At 38.1% G+C, this 20,140-nt stretch overlaps 2 protein-coding genes across 4 annotated transcripts; both read right to left on the bottom strand.

Annotated features, from left to right (window-relative positions):
* Window positions 1-5,857: 5,857 nt before the first annotated feature.
* Window positions 5,858-19,837, bottom strand: LOC125489281 (retinoid-inducible serine carboxypeptidase-like). The gene is made up of 8 exons (XM_048624683.1): window positions 19,681-19,837; window positions 18,345-18,565; window positions 18,139-18,238; window positions 17,926-18,056; window positions 17,385-17,829; window positions 6,917-6,994; window positions 6,538-6,692; window positions 5,858-5,943 (listed from the first exon to the last, which is right to left on the bottom strand). Exons 1-8 carry the CDS (start codon window positions 19,733-19,735, stop codon window positions 5,881-5,883), a joined length of 1,248 nt encoding a protein of 415 aa, XP_048480640.1. The 5' UTR covers window positions 19,736-19,837; the 3' UTR covers window positions 5,858-5,880.
* On the bottom strand, window positions 13,793-17,046 carry LOC125488555. Of its 3 annotated transcripts, none has more exons than XM_048624680.1 (2): window positions 16,663-17,046; window positions 13,793-16,068 (listed from the first exon to the last, which is right to left on the bottom strand). In XM_048624680.1, the coding sequence occupies exon 2, from the start codon at window positions 15,466-15,468 to the stop codon at window positions 14,092-14,094; it is 1,377 nt and encodes a 458-aa protein (XP_048480637.1). In that variant the 5' UTR covers window positions 15,469-16,068; window positions 16,663-17,046; the 3' UTR covers window positions 13,793-14,091. The 3 variants fall into 3 exon arrangements, with proteins under 3 accessions (XP_048480637.1, XP_048480635.1, XP_048480636.1); XM_048624678.1 differs by lacking the exon at window positions 16,663-17,046 and adding an exon at window positions 16,330-16,541; XM_048624679.1 differs by lacking the exon at window positions 16,663-17,046 and adding an exon at window positions 16,209-16,311.
* Window positions 19,838-20,140: the final 303 nt, after the last annotated feature.

Genomic DNA, 20,140 nt, shown 5'->3' with positions numbered 1-20,140 from the left:
ACATTTCGACATTCCTAATTCGTTTAAACTAGGATATCCTGGTTGAGATTAGCTATGGTTAAATGTAAGTATTATTAGTAGATAGATAGAGAAAAAGCTAACAGCTATAGAGTTATCCTTCCACCACGGAACGCGGTGGCGGTATCCTAGGGCACGGTTAAAAAAAACGGACTCACCGAGTGACGTAGCAACAGTACCTAGTACGGGATTTGCTGTTTTTAAAAACTAAAAAAAATTACGTTTTCTCCTGTTATCTGCATACATTATCTATCAAAAGTTGCATGATAGTTTCCATTAGAGGCGCCACTTAGTACTTATGCGAGAAAACGTAAACTTTTATAGTTTTCGACAAACTATCAAACCTGTACCTGACCTGCTGGTAAAGGTACTGTTGCTACGTCACTCGGAACTTCCAGTGTGTTGTGGTCAGCTATCACAATTGCAATACACACTGACTTTATAATATTCACTTTTTTCGCTTCTCTTTTCTTCTAATGCTTTAAAATGTAACTAAAAAACTTAATAGTACATGTGTAAAAAAATATTAATTAACAGTGAAACCACTAAGTATGTTTAAACATTTATTGTTATTTAAGTTGTTCTAGTAGGTCATGATATAAGTTTTTTGTAGGTGGTTAGCCTGGTAAAAACAATCTTTTTGATGTTGTGTGTCGACTCGATTTGTATTTTTTTTTGTGTCAACTGTATTTATATTTATTTAATAAAGAATTCCAAAAATCAATCAATCAATCAATACACACTGACTGTTGCGAAAGTAGAATAGTAAGCTGACAAAAGGCAAACACGGCTATTGGAAATTCTTAAAAAAAAAACGACTTTTCCTAGTAGAGTAGGTATTTTAAAATGACGTGACCAGCAAAGTTTCTAAATTTTTTTTTTTCAAATATCTTAAGAAAAAAAAGTTTTAAATGGCCTACTGAGTCACTCTTTTGATTTATACTTTTTTTTTACCTAGGCGGAAAATGAGGGGTGTTATAAATTTTACGTGTCTGTGTATCTGAGGCAGTGTAGGTATCTCCTAAACGACTGAAACAATTTTCGTTTTGTTTTTTAACTATTAACCACCAATATGTATAGTGCGTGCACGTAGTGTGTCTGTGTGTTAATTCTTATGCCTAATTATTTTATAAAATACATGTTTCCTTCCCATTACGCTGAAATCAGGAAGAATTTACATTATAAAACATGAGATGCATCTATTTATTACACGACATCACCTACCTTTATATGCACGTGAGCAAATTTTATGGTAGAGGTACAATTTTATGGTATAATTTCCTCAGGAAAATCGTCGTAGCAATAGCTTTTTTCCTTCATTATAGTACATGACAAATTGATGGCAGTCATTCGTCATTCTCATTAGTATAAACTATCATCACTGATGGAAATACAAGGTGTTGCAAAAAGGCTATACTAAACCGATGCCTATCGAAAATGGTGTTTGTTTTTCACAAATGTTGACATTCTGATTTTATTTCCGGGCTTAGCTATAACATGCTGCACACGTAGGTTTCGGCCTAGTATGCCCTTTTTGCACCACCCTGTATAATATAATAATAATAAATCATTTATTTCAGACCAAAATGTATAGATGTTACATATAATAATATTATGGAGCACAAAATGTATAAGATCAACGGGGGATTACAGTCGTGAGTGCATATATGTATGTATGTCTTAACAAGTAGCTGCTGACATTCTTTTATATACTTAGTAGATAATATTCTGCCTCGGAAAATAGGCCGACAAGTAGACATCCGCAGAACTTACCTACGCAAGTCAGTTAAAAACTAATCAATCTCATCAATCTGATCAATCGCGTGCCAAGGTGTTTGCTGGAGATGCAGATATCTCAGTGTGATACAGATTGTGAACCACTCGAGATGTGCCGGGTCATTCTGTGATAAAAAAAATCATTTACATGATGAAAACATGACTTTTTATAGTCCAGTGGACTAAAGTCATAAAGTCATGAAAATGAAGAGTGCGATTTTGGAACGACTTTTTATCATTGTCAGTTATTTAGATATTCTATTCTATTCTATGTGGGGGTAAGTACCTGCACCTGGCTCTCTCGAGTGGAACCTTTGTGCATATCCCCAAGATCTAAACTGCCTTCCTAAGCTTGGACCATTTCCCACCACGCTGGTCCACTGCGGGTTGGTGGGTTCACATATCTAGATGTGCTAGATCTAGATATGCAGGTTTCCTCACGATGTTTTCCTACACCGTTAGAGCGATGGTATACATTGTACTTAAGTTAAAAGAACTCATAGGTACATGTCAGCGCCGGGATTCGAACCCGCATCTCTGGCGTGAGAAGCGGGCGCTTACCCGACTGAGCTACCACCGCTCCTAGTTATTTAGATACTTACACTTACGTACATTTACATAGTTTTTAATATATAATAAATAAGATACCGATAGAAAATGGCTTTTTAACGGATTTGTGCTTAAATAAATACATATAATAGATCGATTAAACAGTCTTTTACAATTAGTAAGGATCTAATTCCGTTTTCAGGACTTTATAGTACCTGTATACCTCAAATTCAAATTCAAATGGTTTAATCGACCTAAAATTTTACAATTATTTGTCGATAGTCATCTACCACCATTTCACAAAGGCCCCGTCATTGAGAAGGAAAGAAATGGCGAAAGAAACTCCTCGAGCATCTTTTCAACTTTTTCCTTATAATCTATTACAATTTTTACTTATATCTAGTACCTACAATTTTACTTAAGTACCTATATCCATTTCATTTTTTCAATAGCCTTAGCTGAGGTGGACAAGACCACGCGTTTTTGTACCTGTAGGTAATGTAACATTTTTTTCATTGATGTTTTTTTTAGTCGTGACTCGTGACGTCTCGTATTTTTTTTATAAATGATATTTTTTATATTCATCCGTCAGTGATAGTCACGTGTGATCGACGCGTATGTTAAACATGATTGTAAGGAAAATTGCAAATGTGTGAGTACTATGAACGTGCCAGCTGGGATGTATGATGTCAAAATAGTGAATAAATCAGGTTTTGACTTTCAGCAATGATCCCACGAGTTGTTACAGAATCACCTCGCTGATAATGACGATGATGTTGACGAGTAATGAATGACAGTTGAACCTACGCCAATAGGCTTTCAAGTAAGATATTAGCCGAGATAGTAAATAGAAATGAAATCAGAGATCATTATCAATTTTATTTACGCACAAATCAGGACTTGATTTGGGAAAATCGGTGCACGTTTACCGTTTACGTAAAGTATAAAAATGTACTAAGTACATAAGTACTCGTCGATAAAAGAGATTAAAGTCAGAAGTTCAACCTAATGACAATCGTTGTACTAATGAATAAATTCACAAATCTAGTAAACGAATTTATTCAAAATAAAAGCTCAGCGGTAGAAAAGTAAGGTGCTATTTGTCGAGTTTTTTTTTGTTGTACTGGTAGGTACTCCATCTAGTTCGTAGCATTGTTTATTAAAGAAGAGTATCAACCATCATAACTACTTACTGCACTATACGTCACCACCAACTTTTACCATACTTTTACAAATACTTACTTAAATATTTTAGTTTTTCCTGCTTTCATATATACATACTTATCTTTTATTGCACCTTTCTACCTTTTTACTTGTATGTATGTACCTCCTGTAGGTTGGCTGGTAGAGAATGTTTTAGCATAAGTCCACCTTTTGTACACTTATATGTCATATTTGTCCAAAAAAGTATTAACTAAATAAATATACTTATGTTAATAGTTTGGTCTGCCGACCCGGTGATGTAGCGATGTGACGTGGGAATATTTGTCATCACTTGGTAATCACAATCACATGGCGGTAACAAAATAACAACAAATATTATAAACATGTGATTTGTGGCATCACGACACTCACGTGATCCCAAACCGGATAGGTCGGTGATGTTCCGTCATCGTCACCTAAAATGTCCCATCGGTTCCCAATATGTGGCGGTTATCAAAGTCACTTCAATATCAATATCAAAGTTACTGCCAGCTTCAATAACTACATACATACATAAATGCACTCACGACTGTAATAGTAGTCAGAGGTGGCTCACAAAGCGAGCCACCCACTTTTCGCAGTACATTTGTACTCACGTGATAGGTTGCGAACCATATCGCCATTTTGGAATAAGTAACTAACTCTTTCTATCGATAACTGACCGTTACTTTAATACGATTTTGACAGAATGCTACTTTTGTTGTGTCAAAATCGTATGATAGTAACTGTTAGTTATCGATAGGTTATTGAAAGTGGCAGTTACAGATTTTATTGATAACTACAGGTTTTTAAAACACCTATTTATGATACCACGCACTGATCCAAGGTATTCAATTAATATATGTATTATGTGCTTACGCTAGTGTCTACTTTTAGATAATTGTAAACATTTTCTGAAAATTATTATTACGTAGGTAATTATAATAGTTTACAATATAAATTGATATGGATAAAAAATATATGTAAGTACTTAAATAATACGTTACGACCTACACCTCTGGCTTCTACGAAATTTAAGGGCATAATCATTCAATCATTTCCAATAGCTAATTAATCATTATTCATAATCATATTTAGTAATAATTCTTAAGTAGGTAGGTATGTACAATCTATTTAAAATACATTTCTTAGAAATTTTGTTATCCGTGAGCGAATTATTAATCCAGGAATAAATCTACTCTTCCGAGTATACTAGAGTGGATTTATTTCCGGAGTTAAAATGATTAAATTTATATCTAATGATTCTGCGATATGGCTATTTCAATTTATTTAATAGATATGTTCGGATGTTATTATTATGTTGCTGTTACGTGACAAACACTAGAGCTGGGCTAGGGTTTGTCATCGTGGTGAAGAGAATCAGATTACAGTGCGACAAACTTATCTGTTCCGGTGAGATCGAACTAAATTGATCCATATCTCATTACTTACTTATGGATTATGTATTGATATAGATTAGATGGGTTTATTAAAACCACAAGAGCGAATTACCACTACTGACAAACTTAAAAATCTTATAGAATGAAGAAATATTAGACATTTACGTGAGCTCTCACCGGAACAGATAAGTTTGTGGCACTATAATTTACAGTCGCTGACAGCCCAGGGCTTTTCGTCGGTCGTTGCGCCTAAGGTACTGTTAATACGTTACTCTGTGAATCTTCTTTCTTATAAACCATTGCGAGTTATAATAAACTAGCAGTTGCCGCGAGCTCCGCTTCACCTCAAAAAGTCGTGGAAATACCGGGATAAAAAGCCTACGAGTTAATCCAGGGTGTCAGATAACTCCATACTTACCATATTTCGTCAAAATTGGTTCAGCCGTTTTGAAGAAGTAACAAACATACACACATACATACTCACAAACTTTCGTATTTTTAATATTAGTAGGATGCTGCACTGCATTATTGGTGGGTTTGAGGCTTGCCTGGAGAGACATCAGCTGCGCTAGTAATGCCTGCGACGGACGGATAGCCGGATCCACACCACACAACCAGACTATCCACGCAATCCGATCGCAAAATGGATTGGATATTTTTTACACTGCAGTATACAGTATAGTTATACCTACAAACTTACCCCCTTATTCATAAAAAAGTTACTGAACGGATTAACTATTGAACTGTTCTGTCCCTCTCTGACAGAGAACAATTTGTTCTTTGACAGAGAGTGACAAAACAGTTCAATAGCTAATCCGTCCAGTAACTTTTTTATGAATAAGGGGGTTACTCTTTAGGAACTACTGTCATGAACCGTTAGAAATCTGACGTAGCGAGGTAAAGCATTTCAGGTGTAAAAATAAAAACAATTATTTTAAATTAAATCTTTTTTTATTTAACCAAACGAAGTCATATCGCGTAGAATCGCCGTCATCCCTTCCGGGCTGTCTTTTGGCACCTAGAAAATAAATAAGTTTCATTAATTTCAAAATGAAGACTGTGACTGAAAAATATGCCATCACCTGTGCCGTGAGAGTTGGAGATATCATACAACACCCCCAAGACTCTAGAGAAAATATGTTTTTCTGCCTTTAAACCCATAACTGCCCAGTCTGGGGATCTATCCCCAACCCGCGAAGTGTCCCGGGTATTGCTCGTGAGTGTAGTAGAGGTCTTGCCCTATTACAGAAATATTTTTCATCAAGTTTTGAATTCACCGTAATTGTCTTTTATGAATTGTTCTACACCCTCTTCTAAGATCATTTTACTATTTAACAGTAGTAACTGCTGCAGTATATTTTCAAGCAATAATTTTGGCCCAACTTACTTGAAAATATACGCGATTAGTGCCTTGTATATTTTCAAGTAAATTATGGCACCATTTTAATTTGAAAATATACGCGAGCAGTCCCAACCTCTGCGTTCTGGCCTTGTATAGTTTCAAAACACGCGTCAGATCGATACTTCAGTTACATCAGACTTGACCAGTGAGCGATGCTGCAAGGATTGTTAATGGCTAATGTTCGATGGTGGCAACCCCGGTTAAACTCACACTGTGTCCCGCCACGTTCATGTAGAAGAACCGGAAGTTGCCGTGAGACTGCACGTATCCTTCCAACCGGCCGTTCACCCAGACGGGCTCGCGGGGGGCCGCCTGGAACTGCGCAGCCCCGGCCCACTGCAGGCGCTCCACCCACAGCATCTGACCTGTTGTGGAAAGCGTTGGTCTCAATTCTGGACTCCCAATCTTCAACATGTTAGTAATGCCGTCAGAAAAAAGGTGGACGTTTTCCAAGTTGCGGGAATCCCACGAAATCTTATGTTTACTGCATGAGTAATTTATCCTATACTTAGGTAATAAAGTTTAAATATTTCTGTCAACCTCTACACAATATATTCACTTAAGTTTATATACTTAGAGTTGTAGGTACCTGCAGTGCCACAAATCTGGTCCATGTTGCCGTTGTACTTGGTCACGATGATGTCCGTCTCATTCAGGAGTCTTTCAACTGAAACATGACACAGTGTATGCTTAGTTAGATTACACCAGTGTTTTTCAACCTGTGGGTCGCGACCCCCTGGGGGGTCGCGAAGCTTCTGTAGGGGGGTCGCCAGAGGTCGAAAAAACTGGGTACAAAAAACAATCTCTCGTACTGTAAGAGAATTTTTTGAAACGGATAATTACTAATAACCATTTTAATATTTTATAAACAAAAAATAAAATCCTAAGATGCGCATTAATGCGAAGGTTGAGCTTGTTTTTTATAAATTTTATGACATCGTGGATCTGTTTTTGCGACATATAGAATTAAATCGCTTTCCAAATTTAATCCATTTCTTTGCTTACATATCAACTCGCATAGGCTCGCACTCGCATAGGTGGCAAATGGAATCTGAAAACACTTCAAAGCCTGAGTTGTCAATTCCAGGGTATTCTGTTTTTCTCATTAACTAAAAGGTACCTATCCAAATTAGAAGACTTGAATTCCAGGTGTAAAATCCCATCCGCAGATATGTTTAACAAATTATGTTTGAGCTTATTTGGTTAATTAGCTTCATTTATAGCTGAAAATTAAATGAAAATGAAATAATATTTATTAAACCAAAAAAATTAGCTGCATGATATCTCTTGCTCTGAGAAGTAACTACAGAATTCTTCTTTAAAATTATCTTCTTAACACCATTTTCATACCAGGTATACTACCTACTCTGTGTAAAAAGTATCGGGACTGGATCAATAAAACACAAAATCTTTGTTATTCATCCTAATTTATTTTATCACCTTCAAAGTACCTATATGCTCCTTCAGAAACGATACACATACGCCATAGAATGATCCAATAATCACAACATTTTTTTAAACACTGTTTTCAGAGTTGTGTTTAGTACTCACGGCGAACTTTCCTTTTTGTCTTCTATCGATTGTTAGTCAAAGTCATGTTGACTGTTTTCTTTGACTATCATGGTGTTGTACCCTGACGTAAATATATTTTTTGATGCACTAAATGAAATACTACTGAACTTAACAATTAAATCGAACAAAAAAGTTATAATTGTTGGTGATTTTAATATTGATATCATAAAGTCAAATGACAAAGCTAATACGTTTAAATCTATTCTCTCAAACTATAATATGGTTTCTCATGTAACTTCACCAACAAGACAAGAAGCATGCCTCGATCTTATCTGTAGTAATATTGTGGATGCTACTGGTAAGGTTATTGAGCTAGGATTATCAGACCACAACACGGGACAGATATTAAACATTCCTCAAAGTACCACCAAGTCAAAAAGCTGTATTTACACATATAAACGAGATTTTAACAAAGACAACATAAGAAAGTTTCGTGAATGCATTAATAGTTTGTCATGGAGTGAATGCTACAATACAATTGATGTCAATGAAGCTTTTGATCATTTTCATTCCATCTACTCATTAATGTACAATCTTTGCTTTCCATTGTGCAGAGTAAGAGTAAGAGATGTCAAACAAGGTAAAAAATGGATCAGCAAAGGTGTAAAGATTTCATGCATTACAAAAAGTCGACTAAGGTCTACGTATTACAAAAATAAAACTCTAAATAATAAATCCAAATTTCAAAGTTATTCAAAAATGTTAAAAAAAATAATAGATTTATCTCAAAAAAGAACAAACACTGCACTTATATCAGAAGCAAAAAATACATGCAAAAAATCATGGGACATAATAAATAACTACACAAACGGTCAGTTATCGGTAAAAAGTGGGATAATATCAATAAAATCAAATAAAAATGAATTGATTAGTGATCCCAGTAAGATATCAGAATGTTTTAATGACTTCTTTATAGATAGTGTTTCTTCTGATAAAATAGATAAAAATAGTGCAAGGACAAAAACACAATTGCAACCCATACACAGCAGCATGTTTCTCCATCCTACATGCCCTGATGAAGTTTTTAAAACCATATTCATGCTAAAAAATACGAATTCTGTTGGTCCTGATGAACTTTCAACAAAAATACTAAAAATTAGCGCTGATATAATAGCTTTAGTTATGTCTCATCTCATCAACCTATCATTTGAGCACGGAATATTTCCCAATAAACTAAAATTTTATATGATAAAACCGCTACATAAACAGGGTGACAAAACATTAATGAATAAGTATAGACCCATGGCACTTCTTCCAGTAATATCAAAAATATTTGAAAAAATATTTAAAAAAAGGTTGATTTCATTCCTGGATAAATTCAGTATCATTAGAGACGAGCAATTTGGTTTTCAAACAAATAAATCAACTACACTAGCTATCTATAATCTCGTAAAAGATATTTCTCAACTAATTGATATTCGGAAACCAGCTGTAGTAATGTTCTTTGACATGACAAAGGCATTTGACCATGTTGACCACAAAACTCTTTTAGAGAAATGTAACTGTTATGGCATCAGGGGTACTGCTCTGGATTGGATAAAAAGCTATCTAGAGAATAGACAGCAGTTTGTTCGTATTGATAGCTTGGTCAATGATGAAATGATGTCTTTTGATTCTTCAACGAGAGTAAATACATTCGGAGTGCCTCAAGGAAGTGTCCTTGGCCCAATATTGTTCCTTTTGTATATAAACGACTTACCTGAAATATCCCAATATAGGTCAATTTTATTCGCAGATGATATATCTATTTTGATTTCAAGCAACAAAGAGGGATTAGAGAACGAAATCAATCTAACCATTGAATCTGTTGTTGAATGGCTTGAATCAAATAATCTGCAAGTTAATCTTGATAAAACTACATATGTCCAATTCCAAAATTATAACAACAAGAAAATGGGTCTCACAGTAAAACATAAAAATAAAACAATCAAAGAGTCCGATACAGTCAAATTTCTCGGAGTTACAATTGATAGGAACTGTAATTGGAAATCTCATATTGAAAACGTATGTAACAAGCTAAATAGGTTCGTGTATGTACTGTATAGATTGAGCAGGATAACAGGCCAAAAGGCTGCTCTTGCAGCATATCACGGATATGTATTGTCTGTCCTAAGATATGGCTTATTGATTTGGGGAAACTCCACAGACTTTAATAAAGCCTTTATTGTTCAAAAAAAATGTTTAAGAGCAATATACGGTAAGAAACAAACAGATTCGTGCAAGCCTTTGTTTAAAAAGTCTAAAATTATGACACTTGCTTCTATGTACATTCTAGAGGCAGCTATACATGTTAAAAGTAACCCTAATCTTTATAAAAAAGCTGGCAACATTGTAAATTTTGACATAAGGAACAAAGAACGCCTAGTTCTACCAAAGCATAATAGTGCCTTGTATAGCAAAAATTGTCACATCATGACTATAAAGGTCTATAACTGTATACCGCATGAAATAAAACAATTGCCTCTAAAACTATTTAAGCATAAACTAAAATATTGGTTGACAGAAAATGTATTTTATTCAATCAATGACTTTTTTAATTATAAAAGAATGAATTATAAATTAAATTATGAGATTGCAAATGAATTTTAATATGTATTAATATTTTGTTATTCTTATTTTAATTTCAATTGACATATCACTAGTACCTATTTAATTAATTGTATTGAATTGGCATAGTATTTTAATTTATGTAATTATTGTGGTGCATTTAATACCTATTTAAGTCATCTCAATTTGTGCATGAAATAACATTTTATTTGTTAAGTATTTCACATACCGATTCCTCGGTGAAGCATGATAGAAACTGTAATTTTGATGTTTAAGATCTCATGTATAACCTTGTTTCTTGTGAATAAATGAATTCTATTCTATTCTATTCTATTCTAATATTCATGCCAGAAAGTCAAACGGCAAGTAAAGAAAACGAAGAAGGCCAGATTTGTGGAAAAAACCGAGAAAAGATTTTGCACCACGATAATGCGCCTTCGCAAGGATCATCGTGAATGAATTTTTGAGCAAACACTCATCAAATGTCATCGAGCATCCACCATATGCACCAGATATGGCTGCAGCTCACGGCTCTAGCTTCTTTTTTTTCCTAAACACAAATTACCACTTCGTGACATTTTTTTCAATGGAAAAATCGCCGCGAATTCTAAACACACAACTCTGAAAAAGCCTTTAAAAAATGCTGTGATGATTGGATAATTTGCTGGCGTATGTGTATCGTTTCTGAAGAAGCATACTTTGAAGGTGATTTAAAATAAATTTGGATGAATAATAAACGTTTTGTGTTTTATTGATCCAGTCTCGATACTTTTTACACAGAATGTAGGCTTGATTTTTTACCTCACAACGAATTCTTCAGTAAAAGATTATGTCAAAGTTAGGTATTTTGGTTCAAAGAGTAAATTTTTACCACAAGTATTTTTTTACGGCATTCGTCGTACGAGTACCTACGTACCGTATGGCGACGTATCCGATGTATGTAATTGTAAAAGAATGTGTTTTATATCCGATAAGTAGGTGACTGGGCCTAGGGTCCTGACTATGATGATGATAGGATAAGCCCTAAGCTAATAAATGAGTGGACTGTATTTTATGGTATGGAATAATTTAATGTCTGGTTTACAATGGTTGTATGAGAAATATGTATGATAAGATCGTGCGTCCGAAAGGTAAGAGGGTAAGAGGGTCCGGACAACCGAAGATGACGCATTTATACGTGGTGTCGCTGCTCCCCGCGCTCCTCCTCTTGCACCGATGTTGCCAGCTTCAGTAGCCGCAACAAGCTCCCCGCCGTTGAGGTATTCAACAGTCCAAGGGTAGAGGACAGATATTGTTGTAGGCCCGTTGAATTATGCCTCGTTTGGTCTCTATGTCTGCCACTCTGCTGACTCCGTCTTTGCCGGGATGTAGCTGGACGATCCGTCCCATGAGCCACATCAAGGGGGGTTGCGTCTTGTCCTTGACCAAGACAAGGGATCCGACTTGTAGGTGTCCCGTCGACGTGAGCCACTTCGTCTTCTGCTGGAGCAAGGTCACGTACTCTGCGCAGTATCGATTCCAGAAGTGCTGCCGCAGGAATTCGATGCGTTGGAAGCGGTCCAGGCGATGCACGTTGCAATCCGACACCTGAGGATAAGGAACCGACGTGAGCGGTCGTCCAATGAGGAAGTGGGAGGGGGAAAGAAATGAAAGATCGGAAGGATCAGAAGATAGAGGTGTTAAGGGACGTGAATTTAAAATGGCCTCTATCTGATTCAGGCAAGTGATCATTTCTTCATAAGTGAGATGAGCTAGGGCAAGAACACGCCGCAAGTGGTGTTTGACAGATTTGACAGCCGCCTCCCAAATTCCGCCGAAATGGGGGCTATATGGAGGAATAAATTTAAAATCAATTTCGTCATGTGATAGAATGGTTGGAATGTCGCTAAGTGAGCTTCTAAAAAGATCTGAGAGCTCGTTAAAACCACCAATAAAGTTGGAACCGTGGTCCGAATAAATGGTCTGGGGCCTTCCCCGGCGAGCCATGAAGCGATTTAACGCAGCCAGGTATGCCTCCTTCGTGAGAGACGAGACGAGCTCGATGTGCACCGCCTTCACTGCAAGACAAATAAAAATGCATAGGTAAGATTTCGTCAGTCTTGCACCTCTTCCGCTACGATCGGCTATAAGCACTGGCCCAGCGTAATCCACCCCAGTATTTAAAAAGGGAAACTCTAATTTAGTTCTATGGCTTGGCAGATTACCCATAACTGGCTGTATTGTTTTAGGTTTCACTCTAAAACAACGTACACAAGTGCGAACTATTCGTTTAGCAAGGTTACGTCCCGAGAGTGGCCAGTAATTTTGCCTTATGCATGAAAGCATCAAAAGAGGACCTGCATGTAACAAGGTTATATGATGAAACTCAAATATAAGTTTGGTTAAAGGGTGTTTACTACACAAGAGTATAGGGTGCTTTACATTATAACTGTAACAACTGTTGTCAAGACGACCTCCAACTCTGATCAGATTATTATCTGTATCATAAAAAGGGGAAAGGGAAATCAATCTATTTTTCTTGTTTAAAGTATTTCCCGATTTGAGAATATGATAATTCATCGGTGAACATTTCTTGTTGAGCGATTTGTAGCAAGGCGATTTTTGATGATTTTAATTCTGAAAAAGATAAGTTACCATATTTTTTATTACTATTTTTACAATTATAAATGAACCGCTGTACATATGCAAATATTCTTATTAATTTACTGTAATTAGAAATTTTATTCATTAATGTATTTATTTCGTTAGTTTCCACTATACTTGTATGTAATACTATGTCTGGAAGTTGATTTATGTTTTTTAAGTTAGGGGTTGAGGGAAATTCTGAGTTAGAATTATGTAAGAAAGTGGGCCCGCTCCACCATAACGCCGATGCACTGATTAAGTCAGCCTTCACCCCGCGAGAAACAAGATCCGCAGAATTCTGTTTAGAGGGAACGTAGCTCCATGTGTCTCCGGCAGTACTCTCCTGTATTTCGTTGACTCGGTTGCGAACGAAGCGCTCAAGACGAGAAGTGGCTGTGTTAAGCCAGCCCAGTACTATTGTCGAGTCCGACCAATAATAGCACTGATCGATCTTGAAGGTGAGTAAATCAAGTACCTTTTTACAGAGTCTTGTGCCTAACAGGGCTCCGCAAAGCTCGAGTCGAGGGATGGTGGTGGGTTTGATGGGAGCCACCTTGTTTTTCGAGGTTAGAAGACAAACGTGCGCTGTACCATCATTTCTGATGGTCCTTATATAGACACATGAGCCATATGCCCGCTCGGAAGCATCTGAAAATGTATGGATTTCTGTTTTTATTATGTTATCTGAGAACGCCCAGCGAGGAATGTTAAATTGGTTTAAGTTATGTAAGGAGTTAATGATTTCGTGAAATAATGTTTTTATATGTTGTGGAACTTCCTGATCCCACTCATATTTGTTGATCCAAAGTTTTTGTATGAGAATTTTAGTTTCGACTGTACAAGGGCCTACTAAACCTAAGGGATCAAAAACTTGACTTATCAATGAAAGTATGGTCCGCTTAGTAATTTTATTACCAGCTTTTATGTTTATCGCAAAGTATAGGTTATCTGAATAAGAGTTCCATTAGGAATAATTAATTTCATAAGGTACATAAGTATTATTATTCTCAGTCATGTGTCCTAAGTCAAGATATTCTCGCGTAAATTCATGGTATCTATGTTTAAGATATGGTCTTTGTCTAATTTGCGTTCTAAAGATAAGAGACGACGCTTGGCTATTGTGTAAGAATTGCCTAAGACTTCAGGAGATTCCTTCAGCGGCATGGTAACAATAAACCTACCATCAACGTCACGACAAGTTTTATTTTTAAAATGTTCCTCGCATTTGTTTTCTTCAAAAGATAAGCAATGTTTAGAAGACACTGAATCAAGTTCCCAAAAACGCGTAAGACTGGGTTCAGTGCGTGATGTGTCGGTGAAATGGCAAAGATAAGATTGGCTATGGGGAATATTATTATTATAAACACACCCGGATAAGAGCCAGCCTAATTTAGAATGATGTAACTTAGGTTGACGTTTACCTAAGTCTATGGTTTTTGTACCTAATACGTCCCAAAAGAATTCAGCACCTACGAGAATATCTATGGCCGCAGGCTCATTGAAGGAAGGATCAGCCAGTAGTATTCCGGTAGGTATAGGTATGTTTGTTGTATCTATATAAGACGAGGGCAGACATTTAGTAATGTGGGGCAACACATGACAGCGCACGTTAGTCCTATAATCACCGGTGTAAGACTGTATAGCAAGGTCACAAGACTCTGTAGTGGAGGTCGCATGATTATTTATACCTGACACTGTGGAGCTCGCGTTATACCTCTTCAGATCAAGTTTCTCGCAGAGGGACTCGGTGACGAAATTAGAAGTGCTGCCGTTATCGAGGAGCAGCCGCGCTGTGTGCAGGCTCCCGTGCTTGTCTGCCACCTTCACGAGCGCTGTGGAAAGCAGTACAGAGCCATGGTTATTTAATGTACTTGGTGAAATGTCCGACGAAAGGGCTACATTGTTCGCTAAACCACTGGTTGTAGGTACTGAAGCAGACTTGTTGGTGTATGTGTTTTTTTTTACGTCTTTATGTAACAATGTGTTGTGTCTGTACTTACAGTACTTACAATGTGTCAACGTACAAGCGTTTTCTACATGACCTAATCGTAAACAATTCATGCAAACACGACTTTCTTTTGCTTTTTTAATGCGTGAATCAATGTCCAAAGCTTTGAATGATGGGCAATTAAATAAGCCGTGAGATTGTGAGCACATTGGGCATGAATAGGCTCTAGTGTTATCAGTGGACACTAAAAAGTTTTTTGTTTTGAATGCGTCATTGTTATTATTAGGTTTGTTATTTTGTTTATATTTTAATGTATCAGTTAAGGTTTCTAAGAGATCCGCTCTGTTAATTAAGAATTTAATAAATTGCTGTAATGTGGGCGAAGAATCAAGATTGTTTCTATGTTCTTCCCATTGTCTGTAAGAGGACGAGTCTAGCTTTTTGGACATAAGAAAAACAATTAAACTGTCCCAATGATCGGTTGGTTCGCCTAAAGAGGCGAGGGCACGTAAGTTTTTGTTAGTTACGTCAACAATGTTACGTAATGCTGAGCTAGACTCCCTTTGAATGGGGTCCACAGAAAATAAGGCACTAATGTGATTGTTGATAAGCAATCTCGGATTGTCGTACCTATCAGAAAGTAATTGCCAAGCAATAGAATAATTTTCAGAGGTTAGATCCAAGCTTTGAATGATCAAAGACGCGCTGCCTGTAAGTGCAGCACGTAAATAATGAAATTTATTTACGTTATTAATGCTGGTGTTGTCGTGTATAAGTGAAATATACGTATCTCTGAATGAAAGCCAGTGCTGATAATCGCCATCGAAGTGAGGAAGGTCAATTTTGGGCAGCCTGACGAAACCTCCTCCACGGCATTCCTCGGCAGCGTCGCTCGTCCCGTCTCCCCCGGGAGCCCCGGCCGCCGGGTAGCGCGCCGCCGCCGCGAGCAGCCCGTGAGCCACGGACAGCAGGCGGAACAACTTGGACTCGAACTGATCGCGGTCCGCATAAGCCTCGTCCACGTTGTCCGACAGCAACTCGATTTCACACTGTAATTTATCAAAATCACTTTGTAGCAACTCGATTTTCTTCATACGTATCCCTAACTCCGTTTTTAGAAGCTCACTCAGCCCATCACAACCATCTAAGCGACTCAAAAAGGTTTCAAATTGCGTGAGTTGGGCCTTACACGAACCACGTTTTTTAATTAGAAGCTTTAATTCACTATTATCAATTTTGTCACTGTTATTAGCCATTATTAGATTATATTATGTTATAAGTTGTAATTAAGCAAGGCGATAAATACGTACTTCAATGAATGTAGCTAAAATACGACTAATGTATAGTTAAGGTTATGCGAAGCACATTGACGGCCAAGGTCAGCCGGCGGACAATAGAAAGAATGCGGCTACTGATAAGCAACGCACGATTTTATGAATGGGTGAATTTTATGAGTTTATTGCCTCTGAAACAGCTGAAATGCGTAATAGAAGTAGCTATAGCTATTTATGAATGAAGTAAATCACACTATTTAAAGAGATCGCAATGCCCGATCCGATTAGCGCTAAATTAAATCACTGGAATTATGCAGGATTTGGAAAGCAAGATGAGATAAGGAAAGATAGGAAATTGGAACGACTCACTCCTTTTGTCAGTGTCCTTAGTCCTCCACGTGTCCTCCAAAATGCCGGCGAACTGGGGGTCCGAAGTCCACTGCGTGCGCGTGCGTCGATTCTTCGTAAAGACGGCGAAAGGACCAAACTGACTGGGCCTAGGGTCCTGACTATGATGATGATAGGATAAGCCCTAAGCTAATAAATGAGTGGACTGTATTTTATGGTATGGAATAATTTAATGTCTGGTTTACAATGGTTGTATGAGAAATATGTATGATAAGATCGTGCGTCCGAAAGGTAAGAGGGTAAGAGGGTCCGGACAACCGAAGATGACGCATTTATACGTGGTGTCGCTGCTCCCCGCGCTCCTCCTCTTGCACCGATGTTGCCAGCTTCAGTAGCCGCAACAGTAGGTATGTACTTATATCGAATCCTAATAATGGAGACCATAAATACGTCTTATGGACTGAATTGGTATTACTGTAAACATGATGAAAAACCGAAGGGTTAAGGGGGTCGCGAAAAAAAATTTGATTTCAGGGGGGTCGCGTCATGAAAAAGGTTGAAAAACACTGGATTACACTATAGATTTCCTCATGTTAGCACTTGAGCTAACCTATCAAGGGCCTACTCAGATGGACTATATACCCGCTTCAGCCATGGGTAGCGGTAAGACGTATGGAATAACTCCCTCTGCCATCTGATTAGGCCCTTACCAGTTCCATAGCAAAGAATGTGATATTACTCACTTCCGTCGGTGACAGGATTCATGTAGTCAGTTTCGAGGTACTCGAAGACGTCGCCCGCCTGGCTGCCGAAGACCACGTGGTCCGGGATGCCGAGCGCCGGCTTCACCTGCGTATTCATCAGCTCCTCAGGGTCCGTCTCCCCGTTCCCAATGCCGAACCGAGGTTCCTTAGTCAAGATGTTGTAAATGTCCAGAGGTCCTGTGGATGACCGAAGCACGAACTGCGTCTCAGACCACTGTGCAGTAGATTCTTTAAACTTCCCCTCCTTGTATAATTGTTCAGTTTTCTTGGCTTCTTCCATGATGAGGTCGTGGCCTGCTTGGTCCAAGAGGCCGGTAGCCAGCAGCAACGGAGCCCAGGCGTTCGTGAGGTCTATCGGGTGGATCCACGCGTTGCCCATGCCAATGCCTCTAAGATTCGATTTGATTGTTCCTGCAGCTTCTGCCTGCCAACAAGTTAAGTGTTAGTTGAGTAAAACACTGCATCTGTCTACGCAAAGTCCCCGCTTGTAGATTTATACATGAGTAGGTGTGTGTTTTACCTCTTTCATTTTAAGAGCCATGTCAACTGCCATTTTCCCTCCGTAAGATTGTCCGTAGATGTACAGAGGGACAGACTCGAACTCGGGATGCTTCAAGTAGAAACCACGCATGAATGCAACAAAGTCATCGCCTGAAAAAATATGAACATAATTATTTGACTCAATTTGGTGCCTTATTGGTGCTTTGCAAAAACTTCGTAGTTATACGCTTACCAATTTGCTGATTGTCAGTAGTCAAGTACGACAAGTCATCGACGTAGCTGAACCCGGTGCCGACAGGGTTGTCCAGGAACAGAACGTTGAAGTCATTCACCTGAAGATTGGAACAAGAATTAGGTCCCTTATTATGTAGACGAAGAAATGGCTATATGAGGTATTTCCCAAAACTATATTTTCCAAAGCACCTGATGCGCACTCACCCAAGTGTAGTTCCTGGGCTGCAGCCTCATGTCGAGCGGGCCGATGAGCGCGAAGTTGCCGTACTCGGTGGAGGAGCCCCCGGGCCCGCCCTGCAGCCACACCACGAGCGGGCGCTCCGCCGCCGCCGCCGCCGCCGTCGTGTAGAACAGCCAGTAGAACATGTGCGCTCCCTCGCGGACATCCACGTAGCCGAAGCTCTGCTTGTTCGGACCGAACTGGCCTGGGATGGAATAGCTCGGTCAGTAGTCATTGCATCTGTGTGCTGTTTATAATAATAAATAGCCATCACTCTTCCGCTGTTGTTTGTCTGTCAGAGCTCAACTGTCGACATCAACTCGTTCTGAGGACGTAGGATATGACTGTTGGACGGTTGACTGTTTCGTGGCTTATCCATGCCAATGCCCGATTACTTGGTATGCTAATCATGACCGGCGCCGGCGCGGGCGGCCCCGCGTGAGCTGGCGCGACGAGCTCGAGCAGTTCAGCGGTCAGGGCGTGCTCTGGACGCGCCTCACGCAACACAAGCATATTTGGAAGAGAATGGGGGAGGCCTTTGCCCAACAATGGGATCACCTGTAGATTTTAGTTAATAATAAGTAATGAAATAATAATAATAATGAAGATTAATGCTTACCAATAAAATAATACTTATTTAAATTTATTTTAATATTTAAGCATGATTGAAATACTATTTAATCAAAAATGAAATTAAATAATGAATAGCACAATTAATTAATTATACAAAAATTTAATCGCATGTCTATTTAAGTACCTACTGTAGCTAAAGTTATTTATCTTTTTAATATTGTAATTTGCATGTTATACCTTCCTAAACTACCTATATTATTTTATAAGTTACTACAGGCAGGCATAAATAAAAATAAAATAAACTAAATTAGACATTCCCAGAATCAGAAAATGATACTGCATGCGGACGACTTCCTGCGTGCAGGAGTAACGGCCCTTAAGCACGGTGGACCATCGTTTGTGGACCTCTAAGTGAGCAACTCACATTTTGTGCGCGAACCATGGCTTTGCCATGTCTACAGTCAACAATCATACCGGTATACACTATACATACATACACATGCAGTAAAACAGATTCTCTCAGTTGCTTTGCAAGAATCCTTCAGCTCATCTTAGGTTAAAACTGTTTTACGGTGGTAACCGATATGATTTGTTGACTGTTTTAGCATGGCCGCACTTTTCTACCTTGTCAGAGTAATACATGCAGAAACAGTGTTACAACATATAAAATTGTATATCGACAACGTACCAAAGTACTTACACGTTAATGTGCAAAGTGCATAGTTGTACATATAACACTATACTTACAGTTAGCATTGTGCAACAAGCACAGAGTAACTACAGCAATAACTCGCAGTAGCATGGTGGTCCAGCTCTCTGCATGCGTTCACTACAATACACTGACTACACTGAGTACACAACACACATTAATAGACACAATTAATCGAGTTCAATGATATCGGCAGTGTCGATATATTTCCCTGAATTGTTCAGGTTATCTATTAATTAAAAGTGTGTTCGATGTAATGATAGCTATGATTATACGGAATTTATATAAACATTGTTTCACCTTCGATTGAAAATAGGGTTGCTATAAGATTCACCTGTTTATGTCCAATCGTCTAATTGTGGATTTATTTCCGGAGTTAAAATGATTAAATATCTAATGATTCGGATATGGCTTTTTCAATTTATTTAATAGATATGTTCGAATGTTATTATTTCGTTGCTGTTACGTGACAAACGCTAGAGCTATACTAGGGTTTGT

This window comes from Plutella xylostella, chromosome 12, assembly GCF_932276165.1.
Source record: "Plutella xylostella chromosome 12, ilPluXylo3.1, whole genome shotgun sequence".
NCBI lineage: Eukaryota > Metazoa > Arthropoda > Insecta > Lepidoptera > Plutellidae > Plutella > Plutella xylostella.
The sequence above is the reverse complement of the archived record's forward strand: the minus strand, read 5'-3'. Positions and strand labels throughout refer to the sequence as shown.

Bases quoted from the DNA above. Each gene is read 5' to 3' on its own strand.
- LOC125488555 (XM_048624680.1), bottom strand. From the start codon at position 15,468: ATGTCCAAAAAGCTAGACTCGTCCTCTTACAGACAATGGGAAGAACAT.
- LOC125489281 (XM_048624683.1), bottom strand. From the start codon at position 19,735: ATGCTACTGCGAGTTATTGCTGTAGTTACTCTGTGCTTGTTGCACAAT. The intron at 18,566-19,680 runs GTAAGTATAGTG...ATTCCATCCCAG, and splicing joins CTTGTTGCACAATGCTAACT to GCCAGTTCGGTCCGAACAAG. The intron at 6,693-6,916 runs GTACCTACAACT...TTTCCACAACAG, and splicing joins CCAGATTTGTGGCACTGCAG to GTCAGATGCTGTGGGTGGAG.